The 18747-nt window shown below is 41.1% G+C and overlaps 1 protein-coding gene across 1 annotated transcript; it reads right to left on the bottom strand.

Annotated features, from left to right (window-relative positions):
• Window positions 1-256: 256 nt before the first annotated feature.
• Window positions 257-13322, bottom strand: PPM1K (protein phosphatase, Mg2+/Mn2+ dependent 1K). The gene is made up of 8 exons (XM_053461616.1): window positions 13174-13322; window positions 8220-8745; window positions 6574-6674; window positions 2699-2864; window positions 2399-2543; window positions 1481-1615; window positions 513-1222; window positions 257-396 (listed from the first exon to the last, which is right to left on the bottom strand). Exons 2-7 carry the CDS (start codon window positions 8663-8665, stop codon window positions 1091-1093), a joined length of 1125 nt encoding a protein of 374 aa, XP_053317591.1. The 5' UTR covers window positions 8666-8745; window positions 13174-13322; the 3' UTR covers window positions 257-396; window positions 513-1090.
• Between the last annotated feature and the right edge of the window lie 5425 nt (window positions 13323-18747).

Here is an 18747-nt window from a genome sequence, read left to right as displayed (position 1 = left end):
AACATCTGATCTTCTGATATTATACATGGCCAAGGCCACTAAATTTAATTTGTAGTCAGTACTGAACCAAGAATAAAGTGTTTTATTTAAAAAAAAAATCTCTTTCATTTTTAATTCATGTACATCAGTACACTATTGGTTTTCTTTTAAACCAATAACGTTACAGACTGATTGTCCCACTCTCTAGTTCACATTTATACATACCATAAATATTTCACAAAATGGATGTTCCCAGAAACAGAACCTTAGTCACATCAATTTTTCTTCCATTTATTGAAATGGAAAAATGAAGTCCCTGCGTGAACACCGCAGGACTACTTAGCCCCCTCCTTACATGGCCTGACACACTGGTCCGTATATAGGGCATATGTGCCAGTGGCTCAATACAGTTAACTCCTCTATCCAGTTAAGAGGGGTGAATGCATCATCAGGAAGCCATTAGCAAGGGAAGTTTCTAAGTGAAACAATGATCTTTCTGTTGAAGAAGACATGGACAATGAAGAAGCAAACACAAAGGCATGTCTGCCCCTGTAACAACACCCATTCCCTGCCTTTATCAAGTGCAAAATACAACATTTAAACTCTAAAGGACATGTTGTAGATTATTTAGCCATATACAGAATACAAATACCTGCATACAGCCAGGAGCAAAGACAGTAAAGGTTGTTCACGATTACAGTGCAAAATTAGCATTTAAAGGGTTAGGTTAGGTTGTTCTGTGGGAGTGACACTATATGAAGAAAATGAAAAAAGTAAAACGGTTTCCCATTGAAGCTGAAATTGAAAAGCAGCCCTCTTATAAAACTTCCAAATATGTAACATTATTTTGCAAAAGGTAGCATAACCGTAAAAGAACTGCGTAAGTATTCACATTTCATTGAGAGATCCAAGTTTCACCGAAAGCTGCATGTGCTAGTCTACCTTTCACTCACAGTGGTCATAACAGGAGACCACCAAGCAGGTAAAGCTAGGATGTGTGATGGCGAGAAGACAACTATGTACATAGTGCAGATTTAGGGGCAGGCAACAGTTTATGGTACTGTACACAGAAAAGTGTTCCTCCTGGAAAAGCCAAATGAGGAAGAGGCTGTTATGCCCATCTTCCACTGGAGGCAAAGCCTCTGCTGAATGAAAAACAGACTTCAGAATTCTTGTGCTTTCCCCAGGCTCCAAACGGGACAACAATAGCTGTGCTGTTATCCTCTGCGCCAAATTGAAGAGCCTGTATAAAAAAAAGAGAGAAATTTTAAATTTAGCTTGAAAGAAAAAGAGAAAAAGGCCAGGAGAATCTTTCAGGGGTAAACAGTAATTTGACAGCCGATAAGTACAAGTTGGCGCTAGCTGGTCCATTTTTTCCCCACGGCTATAAAGACCCAGACATTAATCAGTCCTTGGTCGTCTTAGATTCAGGATTGCCATACGCTTAACCATGCATTTGACAGGAATGGACTCTAGTGTTTAAGTGGAAGCCAATGATTACCTGTTCGGTGAGGACTTGAGCTGCTTCTAAGGGATCATGGCACTGGTTGATAATATCACAGATCTCTTGACTGTTCACAATGAAGTTGATACCATCTGTAGTTAATACTAAGAAGCCGTCATCGGCATGGTGGAGCTGGAAAATTAAAAAGGAGAACATGAAATAGAAGTACAGAAAATTCCCAAAATACAACCTATAAAACACTATTTTTTTTTTAAAAAAAACTACTGGAATCTACTTCCAAATGTTTTCTACAATTGGCTGAAAGTTACTGTTCTGGATAGAAACTTTTGTGTATGTAGAGCCATGATAATTTCTATGGGTAAAAGCAAATCCAAACTTATTAACTGTCTGACATACAACTGACCAGGGATTGTTTATAGAAGATTTATGATGAACGTTTCCTGGTTAAAATCATATCTGGTCATGATAATATTCTAATGGAACATTACTTTTAAAAGAGCTGTGGTCATTTTTGCAGCATGGAAAATTCTCCTTAGTTAGTTAGAAACTAAAGTATTAATATGGGGATTTTTTCTCCCTGAAGGGAGTTGGATTGGATCTAGAAGCAGAAAGTACAGTCATTAATTTGCCCTTCTCTAGTTTCCAGTTAACATACACAAGGCCATAGCTAATCATTCACTCGTAAAGAGAAATTCCAGTCACCAGATATGCAGAGTAAAAATAGAATGTGAAGTGCACTATACTTGGGGGATGTTTGAAACTGAAATTGTTAAATACCAAATAACCATTCTTAAATAATATCCAGTTTACCGCTCACGATCACATTTATGACTTTGAACACAGCTAAGGGACAACATTTTAATACCTAAACCTGACAATGTCAAAAAGCACAGACACGTAAAATGGAAATTTACCGGCTACAGAAGAGAGGGCACCGATAAAGCAAGTTCTCACCTTAACTCTTTTGGTTTCAGGCTCAGCAATGACTCCCATTGATTTGAGATCCAAGTCCCCTATGCTCCGTGTCATTGCAAGCCTGCCATTCACATGGGGCTGTCCCAAACTATTCCATGCAACAAAGCCACCACAATCCTTGATCCTGGAAAAATACAGATTTCATTACAATGTTGCAAATGTGTGCATGAATGAACTTCACATCATGATGGACCATTAAATGTAAAGTAAATTTTGGAGCATTTTCATGCAATAAGCTAACAGTGTACCAAGCGTCATCATATGTGATGCAAACACTACCTTTGCTTTTCCTCCTTCCGTTCAGGGGTATGGTCAATTGTAAGTTTAAAAGGCTTTCCTTTCCGACATAACAATGCTCGACTGTCCCCGACGCTGGCAACTACCAGTTCGATGCCATCACGCAGCAAGGCCACTGTAGCAGTGGTCCCACAGTTCAAAAGAGATGCTACAACATCATAACAAAAATGACATACATTAACAACCAGTCTAATGAAAATGAGAAACAAAGTGCTTTTAGTCAATATAAAAAAAATAAAAAAAAAGTTATTTTATCTTTACCTAAATCTATGTGTTAATGGGATTCTTAGGAAATAAAACAGAAGCATGCACAGGAAAAAAAATAACAAAAAAACAATGTAAGATGCAACAACATGGCTCAATACAAGTGTTTAGTAAATAATAAGTTAAAGCTTGGTATCTGGGTTTGCATTTGAAACAAAAAAGGAGCTAGGGGTAAAATCTGTTGGTAAAAATTCATATTGGATGGAGTATGTTCTGATATTTCCTGGATAAAATATAGTATTAGCTCGCTTACCAAGCCAACGGACACCAACAGAAGACATATATGGGGGAACAACATTTAAGTTGGTTATTTACATTTGTGAGACGTGATCATGAATACCGTGATCAGGCCATTATAGTTTTTCCATTAAAAGCTTAAAGGATTCCATAATTCCAGGTTTCTTCTACCCAGCCATTCTCTATGCAGTGTTTTGAAAATTAAATGGTACAGGTCACAAAACAGACTTTAGGTTTATGTTTTTTAAAAAAATATGGCCTCCTGGAGGATGACCCTTATAAAAGGACCTTTTTTTTGCTGGACATTTCCCCCCCCCCAAGTCCTAGAATATATAGGGCAATATTATTATTAGAAATGATTGGGGGGGGGGGTAAATTAACGAAGACACATCAAATGTGCAGGATTTATAGTAGTTGGGGTTTTTTTTTTGGGGGGGGGGGGTTACCCATCCAAATATTTGCCTAGCAAGACACATGTATTACACCATGCTGAGCAGTAAATGTGTAAAATGATTAAAGATTAGAAATTAAAAAGCTTAGTGCGTATGACATACAAACAAATGTGAATCATAAAGCAGGTATTGTTTCTGCAACACAACTGGTGGGAAGGCTAGTTCGCTCGAAGCCATTAAGCTTACTTATGTTGCCAGCCGAATTGTGTTTCCTCTAACAAGATAGAGGTAAAAATCAAAATCAAAACTCTAGGGACGTAGTCTACTTTCAGAAAGAGTGAAAGGAGGAAATCGTGGTCAGATCTACATGCAACCTTGTGCAGATCTCGCAACGTTTTTCTATTAATAGCTGGTGATTGCAAGAACCAAGGGACACCCGGTGGGAATTTATTCCAGGTGCCACAGAAAGAAACTTTTAAACAGACATTTAAAAATGAAAAAGTATGACTGTAGCAGTAAAATACCTGCTTTAATTATATGTATATTAAAAAAAAAAAAAAAAAAAAAATCATGGTTGATGTCCTACAAAATACGTATGTAAAAAAATGCAGTAATCCATTCCTTGATTTCAGAACTTCAGTAAGTAGACATCAGAAGTGTGATTTGGGGATAAATGCCATGTAAATATATAAAATCAGTATATTCTGGAGAAAGTATTAAGGATTTATTTAATCCAAGCGAAATCGTATTAATTTTGGAGTACTTGTATTCTTTAACCTGTTTAATAAGAGAACTTCATCCCCATACAGAGACAAAAGTGGACATATTAGTGTCTTTCAGATAAAGGGTCTTATGTTCTCTATAAACAAAACACTGTTAAAATGGTTCCAAAATCAAGGACATGTTACTTGAATAACTGGTGACAGTGATACTTGTGCATCATGTTTGCCTAATCTGGTGCAACGTAGAGGAAAATTATCCGCTAATTATATAGTCTGACATGTTTCTTTCCTTTCAACATCACTGGAACATAAAACAAACAAAAAAAAAATAATAATAAAAAAAACAGAAAATAACTAATATCTTTTCAAGATATCTTAACACTCACTGGACATTTTTTTACTTCATGTTCATCTCAACTAATGTGACAAACTGGATGTTGGGACCTTCCTGTAGTCCAGGCTAGGAACCGCTGGACTCCTTCACCTGGGACAAAATTTAGCAGATCTCTCTTTCCACTGAAGCCCAGCATTATAGCGTCCGGGGCCTCCAGTTCTAGAGCTGCTGACCAGGTGCAGTCTCTGCCACAAATAACACGCACACAGAGGCAAATAGGAAATTCACCCAGGGGGTTTCATCAGACAACAACAAACCCGCAACACTGAGGAGGCCAAAAGAGCTGTCCAACGGGTACTCAACCAGCCAAGTTTGCTTCCAATACAGCTCGAAGCTTAAGAAAAGGTCAGGCTGCTTTAGCGCTCACAACCCCGCATTGAGATAGTCATGTCTTACTTTGCGCAATATGTCCTAACTCCAATAGGGATTACAATGTTTTTCAATATGGAATAGGACATCACAGGATTTTGTAGTCTGATATTTAAATGCTTTAAAATAAAAGAAGTTTTGCACAGCTTTTTATTTCCTCAGTGTTGCAAGTTCAAACATTTTGGTTATGAACATAAATTATTAGGAGAGAAAAAAAATGCCACTGAATATCTATGGTCATTTTTACTATATTTTTGTTTACAAGAAATGTCTTACGGTTTATTTTATTATACTAGATTTGATCCAGGCCTATTCCAGGAACCATAGCACTAATAGTGACAAGCCAAGTAAGCACCCATTGAAGGTCTACAGTTTTGTCCAGAAAACAGATCTGAATTGGCACTTGAATATCTTGTTGTATGCCTCAGTCACCAAATCCAAAGAATGTACTTGGATACGGATATTCTTGCCAGGTAAAAGCTTGTAGTAAATGGTAAGCACTATTGAGTATAGGAACATGGGACAGTTCATTTTAGTTGTATGGCATCTTAAAGGGTACGTTCATATGGACAGGGGCAGATAACCACTTAGCCAAGCTCACAGTACAGTCCCCATCATTATGGGTCATGTTAATTGTCCCAACAAAATATAAAATGGAACGATAAGTTCCCACTTAAATCAAAGCATGCAGGTCAACAAATACTACATGCCTTCAAGGAAATATTCATGTACAGGCCTATGGCCAATACAAGATAATTATGCCTTGAATCTAAAATTTTATTTAATCTAAAGCCAGAGTGCTGGGGTAGTGAGTGATAGGGAACAGTCCGGCGATCCACATTAGTGCACAATTCCTGGAATAGCCAATTTGGAATAAAATTGTTTATTATACCCTTAGAAAAAAAGGGTTCCAAATTTCTTAAAACCTATCATTTACTCAATTTTGTACACTACATATAACATCCAAGTCTACAAATAAACATCAACCAAATTGTAATGGTCACTTTATCATGTATGGTTAGATCCTGACCCTGTGCAAAAGTGGACATTACATAAATATTATATACTGATCTTTAAATTTTTATAGATGATTAGAAGCGACTTCCGATTAGTGCCACACACAGGGTTAGAGAAAACATAAGTTGCCTCTCAAGTTGTTAACTGAATGCCTTTTTGCCATATAATCATGAATACTACGCATGCTATAGTCAGCTATAGTCGTTCAGTGCCATTTAAAATGGTAGATGGTACATTTAATAGTACATCTGTTGGATTCTAGCGAAAAAATATTTGTATATAGATATATATTGTACCCCTGTAAATGTCACTCATATTTTGAAATAGCCATATAATGCTTCAATATTTTTGGAGGCACTTTCAAACATTAAGAAGCAAAATGACCCATATGTAATGTTCATATTTAGTTCTCTGTTTTTTTTGGTAACAGAATAAAGAACCTCCTTCTTTATTTATACCTACCATCAACAGAAAGGTGAGCATGTCTGGCAAATGCTTTGTCTATTTCGAGGAAAGCTCTGCTCAGCGCTTTTTCCATATCATTTTCCTGTGAGAGGAAGTCTCTGTATGGAAGAGAGGCAGATATTTAATGAAAGGAAAAATCTATAAAACACAATGTTATCAATGATGTAGTAGGCTTCAATGTCTTAATATTGCTTCCATAAGACTAACAGTCATCGTTACCTATGTTGGACATGGCCAAGATTAGAAAGATTAGAAATGTTTTATGAATCACAGCTCCTTAGACTTGATGTTTGGTGGTACCGTGTTTCCCCGATAGTAAGACACCCCTTGATAGTAAGACGTATCGGGGGTTTCAGAGGGGTCGGCTAATATAAGCCGTACCCCGAAAGTAAGACATATGTCTTACTTTCGGGGAAACACGGGGGATTTGCTGGAGCAGCAATAATGTTTTCCGTGGTCCATCAGGACCAGGGCCGGCCTTTGGGGTGTGCGACCTGTGCGACCGCACAGGGCGCCACACTCCAGGGGGCGCCGCCGCGGGGTCCGCCGCAGCGCGGTCCGACGCCACTGCCGTCGCGGGGTCCGCCGCAGCGCGGTCCGACGCCCCTGCCGCCCCTCCAGAGATGGACAGTAATGTCCGCCGCTGGAGGAGCAGGCTCGCAAGGGAGCAGTATCGGAGGTCTTTAACAGACCTCCGATACCGCTCCCTTGTGATCCCCAAGGCAACAGCTGCTGTGCGCCGGGGTTTGCTGCCAGATCCCGGCGCACAGCACTGAAGCCGCGCCCACCGGTCTCCGTGCCCTCTGACCCGGAAGAAGAGAAGACAGAAGAACTAAGAAGAAGAGCGAAGAGGCGGCAAAGAAACTGAAAGAGGAAAGGTAGGAAAGCATAGAGTGACAGTGAGAGTGGATTGGTGTATATGTGTGGATTAGTATATATGTGTGGTTTGGTATATATGTGTGGTTTGGTATATATGTGTGGATTGGTATATGTGTGTGGTTTGGTGTATATGTGTGGTTTGGTGTATATGTGTGTGGTTTGGTGTATATGTGTGGATTGGTATGCGTGTGGATTGGTATATATGGACATTTTTTTCCCAATATAAGACATACCCCGAAAGTAAGACATAGTGGGGCTTTTAGGGATAAAAAGAAAGTAAGACACTGTCTTACTTTCGGGGAAACACGGTATGACAGAATTCTATTAAAATGAAAATGATGTATTCATGCTGCTGGCAACAGTATGGCTTGGCATGGACTACAATATTAGTATCATATACCAGGGATAGGCAAAGTGTCTGTACAATGACACCAGTGTCCGTGGCAAAGTTTGCAAAGGACCACAGAACATCAAAATTGTCCAGACTCCAGTAAATGTCCACCATGAGCAATATTGGTGCCTATCCCTGCAATATACGGGTATTAAGGAAAAGTTGTTTATCTTCAATCTAAATTCAGACCATCCACTATGTATTGAGTGATCACAAAGTATTCAGTCTATTATACCTGCATGATTTTGCATGCAGTATGTGAACCAAATGAGCACCAATCTCCCTTGTTCTCTTTCTTACATATGCTGTTGTCCTCTAGTTGTCTATTGTGGCATTCGAAAACAACCCCTTTGAGCTAGAAACCTGCACTTACTTGATGTATTTGGCCATGAAACGGTCGCAGTAATCTGCTGCCGCAGCTCCCCCATGTCCATCGTACACAGCGAAATACAGGACATCGTTTGTAAGTCTAGCAAAATTGAACCGGTCCTCATTTTCCTTCCTTTTCCCCAATTGCGTGGAGCAGCCTACTCTGGACAGGTTTATTTGGGGAATCAGCTTGCCATACTTTATGCTGGGTGGGAGCTGAATGGGTTCATCGATGCGATTGTCCCAAATCCCAAAAGTGTCCCAGGTAGCAGGGCGTCCGCTTCCGTCAGGGTCAAAGCGAGATGAGAAAGACCTGCGATTGGCGGGAGAACACTGCCTGACGGAAGTGATGTGCGTGTTATCTTGCAAGACGCGGGACAACAGTAAGGCTCCTCTTCTCATTTGAGACCCTCCATGCCTTATAAAAGTAACTAAGATAGCTTTTGACATTCCTTGACTAAACTGGGCTTGGTCCAGAAAATAAACTTACTTCTGTTTTCACACACTTTTCACCAAATGCTAATGGTTGCCTAAGGGTTGGGAGAAGAAAAAAAAAAGAAAAATTGGTCACATATCTTTTAATCAAACCATTTGACACTAAACAAAAAAAATTATGGTGGATAAGAACCATTTGACCCATCAAGTCTGGCCATTTTTCCTGATGTAGAGAGCATGTTCAAATTCTGTTTTGTGCCACAAGGCTGTTTAGTTTATCCACCACCATCTCAGTAAACATTACTTAACCTCTGATCCTCTAGATTATGATCCTTTGTTCTAACTTTTCTCCTTGTTAAAATAAATGATCCTTTGTAGTTACAAAACGGATTAGGAAGGTATTTTTATGCAGGTAAATTCATATTTACTAATATTGACAAAATATCACAGGTGTCGTTGCTGGTAACATTCAGGCAAAGTGGCCCAAAAACAAAACTCCCAAAACACCTCTGATGGAGAACATGCCAGGCCCACCTTTACTGTAGAGAATATACAGAAAAGGAGGGTGTCATCAAGAGAATTCCACCTAAAACCCTTATTCTTCTGGATACCTTGGAATTGTAATTGGTGGTCTGTGTTGAGATTAAGATGTCATTTTTTGGACCCCCTTCACCACTAGATGCAGGTTTCTTATGCAGTTCCGCTCTGTCTCAATCCCAGCATAAACTTTTAAATTTAGATCTAAACACTAAAATGTGTCAATAAATCAATACTAACTAATAATAATAATAATAATAATAATAAAATGCATATGTTGTTTGTATCCCTCTGCCTCTTGGAAGGTGCTTTGAGGAGTGGAAATCTAGACTCTGGTTGTCATAGTAACACAGTGGGTCTCTGCCAAGATTAATCTTGATATGTTTTTCATGATTTATTTTTTTACTTGTATTATTACAGGCACCGTGCCAGGATAAATCCCTGCCTACAGAAGAATCCGACAACAGTTTTTAGAAGGAATTTTGCCCATACAAAGCTTTCCGTAGCGTCAGACCGAAGAACACTTCAATGATCTCTGGGCTGCCTTCACAAATCTTAGGGCACAGTGCGAGCCTGCCCCATCCCACACCCAATGCTTGGGTGCTTGGTGCCAACAGGCCCTAACGCATGAATAAGGGCCATCGGGGGCCCCAGACACAGGTAATCTCAGAGATAGATGGGCACCCCTGCAAGCTGAAGCCCCCCTGGTGGAGGCAATGAATGATTTTGTCAGGGCAAATAATATTGCTGCATATAGATGATGCAATAAACATTAGCTAATTGATACTTGTATCACATTAACATAACTACCAAAAGGGCCATTATGGTAAACAAAATACATACATTTCAGAGCTTCTAAACATGACGTATATCATTATCACTGCACGTGAATTTAGCCTACCAATATGGAAAATGACGTAAGCCAGAAACCAAAGCATGAAAACGTCACTTGCAGATCCCAGTGCAATGTAACAACGTGTATTCGAGGAGGATATGCACCGATTGCACTGGTTGTTGGCATTTGACTCAATTAAAAACCCGTTAAGGGACAGCCCCGTGTTCTCGGGAAGGCATTAATGTAGAGAGCACAGCGGGGCGAAGAGCGGGTTAAAGAGATCTAAGATGTGTGGAATGTTCTGGAACGGGATGCTATCGCTTCAGGCTCCCCTGCGCTGTGGCGTCAAGATGCTCCCGTCTCGTATTCCCAAAGATGCTACCGGTACTAGAAACCGGATTCGGCAACATCGATGAACATTTACACCCCATCCACAGGAAATCACGGTCACATTCCGTATGATCTCCCAGTCCCGAGCAGTGCGCCAGCGGACACACCCACTCCCCAATACAAGCCATTCAATCCACGTCTCCTAGAGCAGCGCGGTATTTACGCTGCGATCTGCAGCCAGGTTCACTGCTGGTGTGTAACCCCATCCAGTGACATTCCTGAGTCAGGATCAGCAAACTCACATAAACCACTTACCCCCCAGGGCCTCTAATGCAAATGCCTCCGTCCAGCTAGCAAGGGGAAAGAGTCATAGTGTGACACCTCCACTGTCTATTATAAAATATCATTGGGAACTGTCGCTTGACAGCTGACCCCGCGATACATTTCCTATCAGTCTGGCTATGCATGATGTGGGCTGTATAGGCTGAAGGGCCGCAGCCGCCCCACCACTAATCGCAGAGCAGGAGAAGGGTGGGCACAAACTATAGGAATCTCTATGGAGGGCTGTGAATCTTACTTGTCAGAGAGGTGAAGCGGTGTGAAGAGAGGCGCTCACTTGCCTTTGTAAGCTTGAGCCAGATCCGGGTAACAGAGAAGGATCCCACCAGCAGAGAGCTGTTGACTGTTATTGCCTTCTGCGAGCGCTAAAGGGAATATTGAGGCGGCGACAAAACATCGACCAATCAAAATGTGGGTACTGCCGCTACGCCACACCCCGGAGTAGCTGCCAACCAATAGCAACACTCACCGAGAGCCACCGCCTCCATCTCCTGGAATACAACCAGAAACCCAACCGCTAGGGTAGGGGCGAGACTTTGTCATTGATTGGCACAGGCAACGAAATTGCAATTGGCTGGGCGATATGACAGCGGCCAATGAATGTGCTTACAGAGACCGAATGGCAGGGTTCCGATATAAATAACTATTGGTGGTTTGGTAGCAGAATGTGTAATGTGATTATGCCGAGGAAATAAATGATTACGATAAGGTGTAAGTGAAGGTTTGCGACATACTCGTTAATCATTACAATGAATATCAGACGAGGGAGGGAAGCTCGGACAAATACCCGTAACACTTGGAATATTCCACACACAACAGGACAGAGAAACCCGACAGAGGAAAGAGTTAAACATACCGTCTAGTTACCTGATAGCAAAATTCCCAGACTCCCCCTTACGGCCAAGTGTGGAACTGCATGTAACCCAGATTTTTTGTATGTATGCTATTATTAACTTTTATTCATATAGCGCCATCAATCTACTCAGCGCTTCTTACAGTATATACATTCAAAGGGTCTGGCAAAACTAGAACTGACAGAGTAAAGATCAGCCAATACATTAGGTAAAGAGGTCTATGTACTACAGTAGGTCTCAGCAGTTTTAAAAAGCATGTTGCGGTAAAGGTGTAGCTGGATATAACAGGGTCAGGCGTATTATCATTATTTAGTGTTTTATATAGCACCATCATGTTCCGTAGCGCTGTACAATGGGTAGACAGGACATTACCAGTAGTGTATAACATAACAATTTGACTTAGAGAAACATGTGGGGCAGGCCCTATACAAACAAGCTTACAACAATCCAGCCAGCGGCTGCACACTGGGGCGCTGTCGGCCAGCAGCCAACTGGGAATTTGCCAGATGGATGGGGAAATTGCCCCCTAAAAATTCCCTAGAAGGGCAGCTCACTGCAGGGGGCAGACACTTTAGAAGTCAGTGTGGTCTCTGCCCGCAATTAATATTACTATTTATATTTTTATATAGTGCCATCATATTCTGTAGCGCTGTACAACGGGTACCGCATTAGTCCTCTTGCCACCTCTGCTGCATCCTCGGAATAATATGCAAGTAGCAAAACACATGCGTTGCAATTTGTTGTCCGTGGTTCAGCAAAGCACTGTATGACAACTACATGTGATTACCTTCTAAAGGCTTAGATAGACTTCATAAAGGAGATTTATATTGTGTCTTGGAATACAAGACATAGGTGAAGAACTATTGCTTCTTTCCCTGGTGCCCCTTATACAGGGGTACCTGCATATACCATTCTTACTGTATGTGGGACTATAAAGTCACCAGCGAGGACTTTAGCCAAAGTAGGTGGCACCACACAATAGCTTAACTCACTGACAAGCTAAGAGAACATAAAGACACATAGTCCATCCACTTACAGGAACTGTAGAAGTCCATTCTGATGAGGACAGCGGTGGTAATTCTATACAGAAGATTCTAAAGCAGTTATTTGCTGCTACTCTCACTATATAATATTTCCGAACAGTGCCCAGTAGAGAAATATAGCAGCCTTTGATTGAAAGTAGCAGATAAATACTAATTTTGCATATTCTCCTTCTACAGTAAGAAAGAATCACAAAAATAATTGCATTCAAATGAAACATTTCCATTAAAAAGCATAAATATATAAATATAAAACTTATACCATTTCGTTATTTCATTGGCAGCAAAATGAATGTAGCATTGCATATAAATCCTGTTTGGATTCAGACAATTATTATTAACGCCGAGCCGCTTAGGGATCACACGGAGCGGAAAAACTTGAATGAAAGAATATTCATCTCATCTTAATCTGCCCGTTCTATTCTTGGCAATGAATGCGAAACAACTCCAGTTAGCGACTCATTCCCATAAAAAGTGAATTAAGGTTCATTCTTCAGGTATCATTTAAGTGAAACTACAGTCATTATCTAAATATCTAATCATCTATCTATCATTTATATATATTTAGCAGTTTGACATGCAGTTTACCTTAAATCCCTTCCTTTTGCTGCACTTGGGCTGTGTTTTGGTTGATGAGAGAACAGTGATGATGAGTAGGGGCAATGAGTAATGTGTCAGCAGTGACAGCCTGTGGCTAATATGTTCAGCTGCAGCAGCACATGACAAGCAGTACACACCTCCTCTGTGTATACAGAGCCAAACAACAAGCTGGGCGTTGTGCGTTTACAACAGTGTAACTGGCTGATCTCATCCAATAGGAGCCGGCCTTTTTTTTTTTTTTTATACATTTGGCTAGTTCTTTCAGATCTAGCTGCCAGGTTTGAATAAGTAGTCTGTGCGAATGTGGAGTTAGTGTTTGCAATATGAATTAATCCTGTGAGTTGGAGAAGTGGGAAAAACACACCGTAGATCGTTTATCAGCAACCAGACAATGTATATAATTGTCTGCAAGAAAGATACAATGTATATATATATATATATATATATGTGTGTGTGTGTGTGTATATATATATATATATATATATATACCTTATTTATATATATATATATATATATATATATATATATATATACACGGTATATTTAAGTTATTTATAAATAAGTATTTTTATGAGAAATGTGTTTTGGAACATTTCCAAAATATAAGTTTCTATACATGGAAAGAACTCTTTGAACTTCCACTGGTGTTTCTCAGTCGGTTGTTAATGAATGTCTGGTGCATCTTACATCAGCCTGCACAGTGTACAAAGTTTCTTTCTGCCTTGGTTAAAACAGTCCATTCAACCCCAAATACCTATAGATCGGTTGAGAACATTGAACCTTAACACGCTTTGTTTGTGAATGTTTCAGTCTTTCATTTTTTTTGATGTAGAGAGGGGGAAAAAAAATTCTGCAACTTTTTTTAGTTAAAGTTCCAACAAAAAAACCTTTAATTACTGAATAACCTTTGGTAACCTTAAAAAAGGGATCTCCAGTCTTTACAATCAAGGAGAAGAATGTAAACAGTTTCAAGAGCTACTAGATTGTAAGTCTGCAAGAGCAGCTCCGTCTTCTCTTTCTGTACCGGTTTGACAGGGGTGTCCAACCTGCGGCCCTCCAGCCGCTGCAAGACTACATCTCCCATACTCCTCAGCCAGCCCCTTAGCTGAAAGAGCATTATGGGAGATGTAGTCCTGCAGCAGCTGGAGGGCCGCAGGTTGGACACCCTTGCCTTAATGTGTCTTAAACCTGTTTTATGTATGGTCAATTGTAATGCTCCCCCCGGTTTTTTAGCAGGGGGACTGTGGCCTCCCCTGGACCGGTTGCCCGAAGCCTGGCCCTTGTCCACCTAGGCCAGGAGACATCATGGTACAAGCAATGTGAGAAGGTTAGCAGGGCAGTGCGTGTTTTCCAAAATATATCACTGTCAGCTTTATATCACGAACACAAGCTCTGCAGTAATCCGGGGTCGGTGACATCACTGTCACCATGGGGAATGGATTATGGTTTATTGTGTGATATAGGTGCAATATGAGTCAGTATAGATTAGGAATTAACTTCACAACTGAATGGAGAAAATAGTGTTACTGTGACCTTGGAGAATGCAAGGAAGGGGAAAGACGATCAAGCACTGACAAGAGATTAATATTATTATAATTATTCTTATTTATAAAGTGTCGACCATTTACAGAACAAAATAGCAATAGGAAAGAGAAATTTGAGCTCCATTCTTCATGAGCCAGAGAGTGGCAGGCAATGAGCAGAGCTCACGCCAGCCTGGCCAGCTAAGACAGATGCAATGGCAGCCTTACAATCGATTTAAACCTAACCTAATTAAATAACCAGGCTTCTCTGATAGATGCCAAAGTTATTTTTAATTTGCTGTTGCGATTTTGGGAAAACAGCAACTGTGTGACATCCACCTGATGCTCATTTTTCCATCAATGAGTAGCTGTTGACATCCACAAAAGTCCAAGCAGTGCTGGTCGCCTTGACAAAGTAGATTGTAACTTCTGACGACGGACGTCATGTCCTGGTAGGTGCCCTAAGTAGGTAAAATACTATTCTTTTCATTTTCAGAGCAATTATACACACTACATTTAGAAATAGTCGTTTAAGCTAGGTGTGGTCTGAATAACAATTTTTAAAAAATCACTTATAAAATATGATTTTAAATCTTTTAGCAATTAAAAGATATGCTGTAGCCTATTGGTGCTTTAAATTATGATTTTAATTATTTTAGAATTACATTACTAGGTCTTGGCGACAAAAGCAAGTGATTCAAGCAGGGATTGTATATTTTGTATGCACCTGAGGAAGCCGATTGGTGAAACGCGTTGTGCTGAATACGCCCATTGAGGAAGTGGACACAGAGGAATCCTGAGAGAACCAAGCTGTTCCTGCTATAACACAGCATTATTCCGGTCCTTCCTACGGGAGCGTTAAAGTGTTCTTATACGTAAGATACTATATTTTTTTATTTCTATTAAAGCTACTACTTTTTTAACTCTTTCTCCTCCGGTCTTTTCTGGTACACCGGTACAAAGAAGAAACTCCATTCCCCAGAAGGGGCTCTATGGGCTTCCCAACAGAGGAACCTATTGAAGAATACATTTTAATGAATTTAAGTATTATTTAATTTCCGCACATATTGTGGTGTCGTTTGTAAATTTTGCGCAGCACTTTATTTCTTTGTTTTGTGTATTATCCTTTACACACTTGTGGTCAGTGTGTTGGTTCTGCAGCACCAAGGTATTATACTTGTTTAAGTTGTGTCATTACACCAGATATCTGGCATTTTCATTTTAAGCGCTGAGTATCACTCTTTCCTTTTCACATTGTATATTTTTACGTTTTGATTTATACAGCAGGCTTTCTTGGCAGTAACGGAAGTCAACAGCTGTTCTTGCCCATGAATGTAGTTTTCCGTTTTCGTGTGCTGTTCTGCCAGTACCCTAAGCTGTACAACCCCATTGGTAACGTTGATACCCTTTGCTGCATGAGGTATCTCGTCTGAAAATATTTGGACACTGACACGATTTTCGTAGTTTTGTCTCTGTACGCCACCACAATGGATTTGAAATGAAGCAACCGGGATGCAATTGAAGTGGAGACTTTCAGCTTTAATTCAAGGGGTTGTCCTTGGGTGCTTGTACATAATTTTTGGCCCAAATTTCAGGGAGTAACTATTTTCATCCTCGTGTCACTTTACATTGCTGTTTGTCCCTGTCCTTTGAATTACCCCTGTAGTGATATGTATTGTTTTATGTGTTATGCTACCTCATTCTATTAATTTGCCAGTACTAGTGTGTGCTCGTTTTCATTGAGACATTTTGGGTGTTGGCCTCATTAGTTTGAGATACTTAATTGAAGATGTGAATGGATACGATTCATCTAAGCAAGCCAGAAAGCCATAAGTATATGATTCAATGCCAACAATCATCGTTGTGGTGAACAGTCTCTGAGTATCTTTAGGAGGCAGCCAGAAATGCATTTGTAGAAGGCGTAGCTGTAAGCCTAACGTTGGCCCAGAATAGCCATCAAGAACACTTGGCAAATTCCTGATAGATTGGAGCCCAACAGAGCCTCTCAATACCCTTTATCCCAAGTCATGTCACCAATCTGATACTCTAGTGTTCAGTCACCTGCTGAATAATTACAGCTACATACTGCAAGCTGTAAGAAGCTACTGTAAAGGTACCATGCAGAGGGGGTGGTGGGGTATCTGTGAATTTCTGATAAAGATAGAGGAGATGGTTCTCCAATGATGTCCTAATCCGGCACTCTACTTACCACAACCACTAGAACTTTAACCAACTTTCAAACTTTATAAATAACTGTAAAATATCAATATCTCACACAGCAGTTAAAACATGAGCATCGGGCAAACTACTAGCCTTCATAGACACTTGTGTCCTTGAACCTTGATGTCCTATAATTGCAGGTCCTCCTAACCCCTGTCTCAACATAACCGACACCAAAAAAAGATAACGTAACTAACTGAACAAGGGTTTTCTTGGGATTTTGAACATGTTTAACCGTCAACAAGCTAACATCTCATTCTGTAATTTGTCGGGGAGCTGCAAATGTTCCCTCTTGGTGACATATGACTGTACTTAGGCTGATAAACTTGTTGATAGTATTTCATTGCATGAGCTTTATTGCTTATTGCTTAAGGCTACATTGTATGGTACCAAAGGTCCTCTAAAAAAAAAAAAAAAAAAAAACACCCGATGGTTGTATGTAGAGCTGAAACAACGAATCGATAAAATCGATAATAATCGATAACGGAAATCATCGATAACGATTTCCGTTATCGATTAATCGAGTGATCAATTCGTTGTTGGAGCACTCGGCTCCTTTTACTTACCTCCGCGAGCGTTCCCCGCTTCTGCTACACGCTCTGCAGTCTCCGCCTTCTAGCTACGTGACGGATGTGACGCGTTCCGGAGGTAAGTATTCTGCACAGATCGCACAGAGCGAATCGCTCTGTGCGAATGGAGCCACTCGCACAGAGCGATTCGCACAGAGCGGTTCGCTCTGTGCGAGTGGCTCCATTCGCACAGAGCGGTTCGCTCTGTGCGAGTGGCTCCATTCGCACAGAGCGGTTCGCTCTGTGCCAGTGGCTCCATTCGCACAGAGCGGTTCGCTCTGTGCGAGTGGCTCCATTCGCACAGAGCGGTTCGCTCTGTGCGAGTGGCTCCATTCGCACAGAGCGGTTCGCTCTGTGCGAGTGGCTCCATTCGCACAGAGCGGTTCGTGAGTGTGGGTGCAGGGCAGAGTGGGGGTGGGGGTGCAGGGCAGAGTGGGGGTGGGGGTGCAGGGCAGAGTGGGGGTGGGGGGTGCAGGGCAGGAGACTGGGTGCAGGGCAGAGTGGGGGTGGGGATGCAGGGTGTGAGTGTGGGTGCAGAGCAGAGTGGGAGACTGGGTGCAGGGCAGAGTGGGGGTGGGGATGCAGGGCAGGGTGTGAGTGTGGGTGCAGGGCAGAGTGGGTGCAGGGCAGAGTGTGAGTGTGGGGGCAGGGCAGAATGTGGGGGCAGGGCTGGGTGCAGGGCAGAGTTAGAGACTGGGTGCAGGGGCACAGTGCAAAGTGCTGGGTGCAAAGTGCCAGTGCTGGGTGCAAAGTGCCAGGGCTGGGTGCAAAGTGCTGGGTGCAAAGTGCCAGGGCTGGGTGCAAAGTGCCAGGGCTGGGTGCAAAGTGCAAAGTGCTGGTGCAAAGTGCTGAATGCTGGGTGCAAAGTGCTGGATGCAAAGTGCCAGGGCTGGGGCAAAGTGCTGGGTGCAAAGTGCTGGGTGCAAAGTGCCAGGGCTGGGTGCAAAGTGCTGGGTGCAAAGTGCTGGGTGCAAAGTGCTGGGTGCAAAGTGCAAAGTGCTGGGGCAAAGTTTCTTGAACAGTAATAGTCCACCTCTTTTCAGAATGTTTGGGGTTATTTTGTTTCATAAATATTGTGTTTGGGTTCTTGTACTTTGAAAATATTGTTTTTTATTACATCATAACAAAATAAGAATGTTAATGTAAATTTTAAGTTGTTTTTTAACATCCAGTTCATTAAATTCTTTTAAATAAACGAAAAATTTGCATATTGTTTTTTTTATCCGATTAATCGATTAATCGAAAAAATA

The sequence above is a fragment of the Spea bombifrons genome, chromosome 1 (assembly GCF_027358695.1).
Source record: "Spea bombifrons isolate aSpeBom1 chromosome 1, aSpeBom1.2.pri, whole genome shotgun sequence".
In the NCBI taxonomy this organism is placed as follows: domain Eukaryota; kingdom Metazoa; phylum Chordata; class Amphibia; order Anura; family Pelobatidae; genus Spea; species Spea bombifrons.
The sequence above is the reverse complement of the archived record's forward strand: the minus strand, read 5'-3'. Positions and strand labels throughout refer to the sequence as shown.

Coding starts and splice junctions, on each gene's coding strand:
- PPM1K (XM_053461616.1), bottom strand. CDS start 8,665: ATGTCAAAAGCTATCTTAGTTACTTTTATAAGGCATGGAGGGTCTCAA. Junction 6,675..8,219: donor TTCATGGCCAAATACATCAA/GTAAGTGCAGGT, acceptor TCTTCCATACAG/AGACTTCCTCTCACAGGAAA. Junction 1,223..1,480: donor CTCAAGTCCTCACCGAACAG/GTAATCATTGGC, acceptor TTTTTTATACAG/GCTCTTCAATTTGGCGCAGA.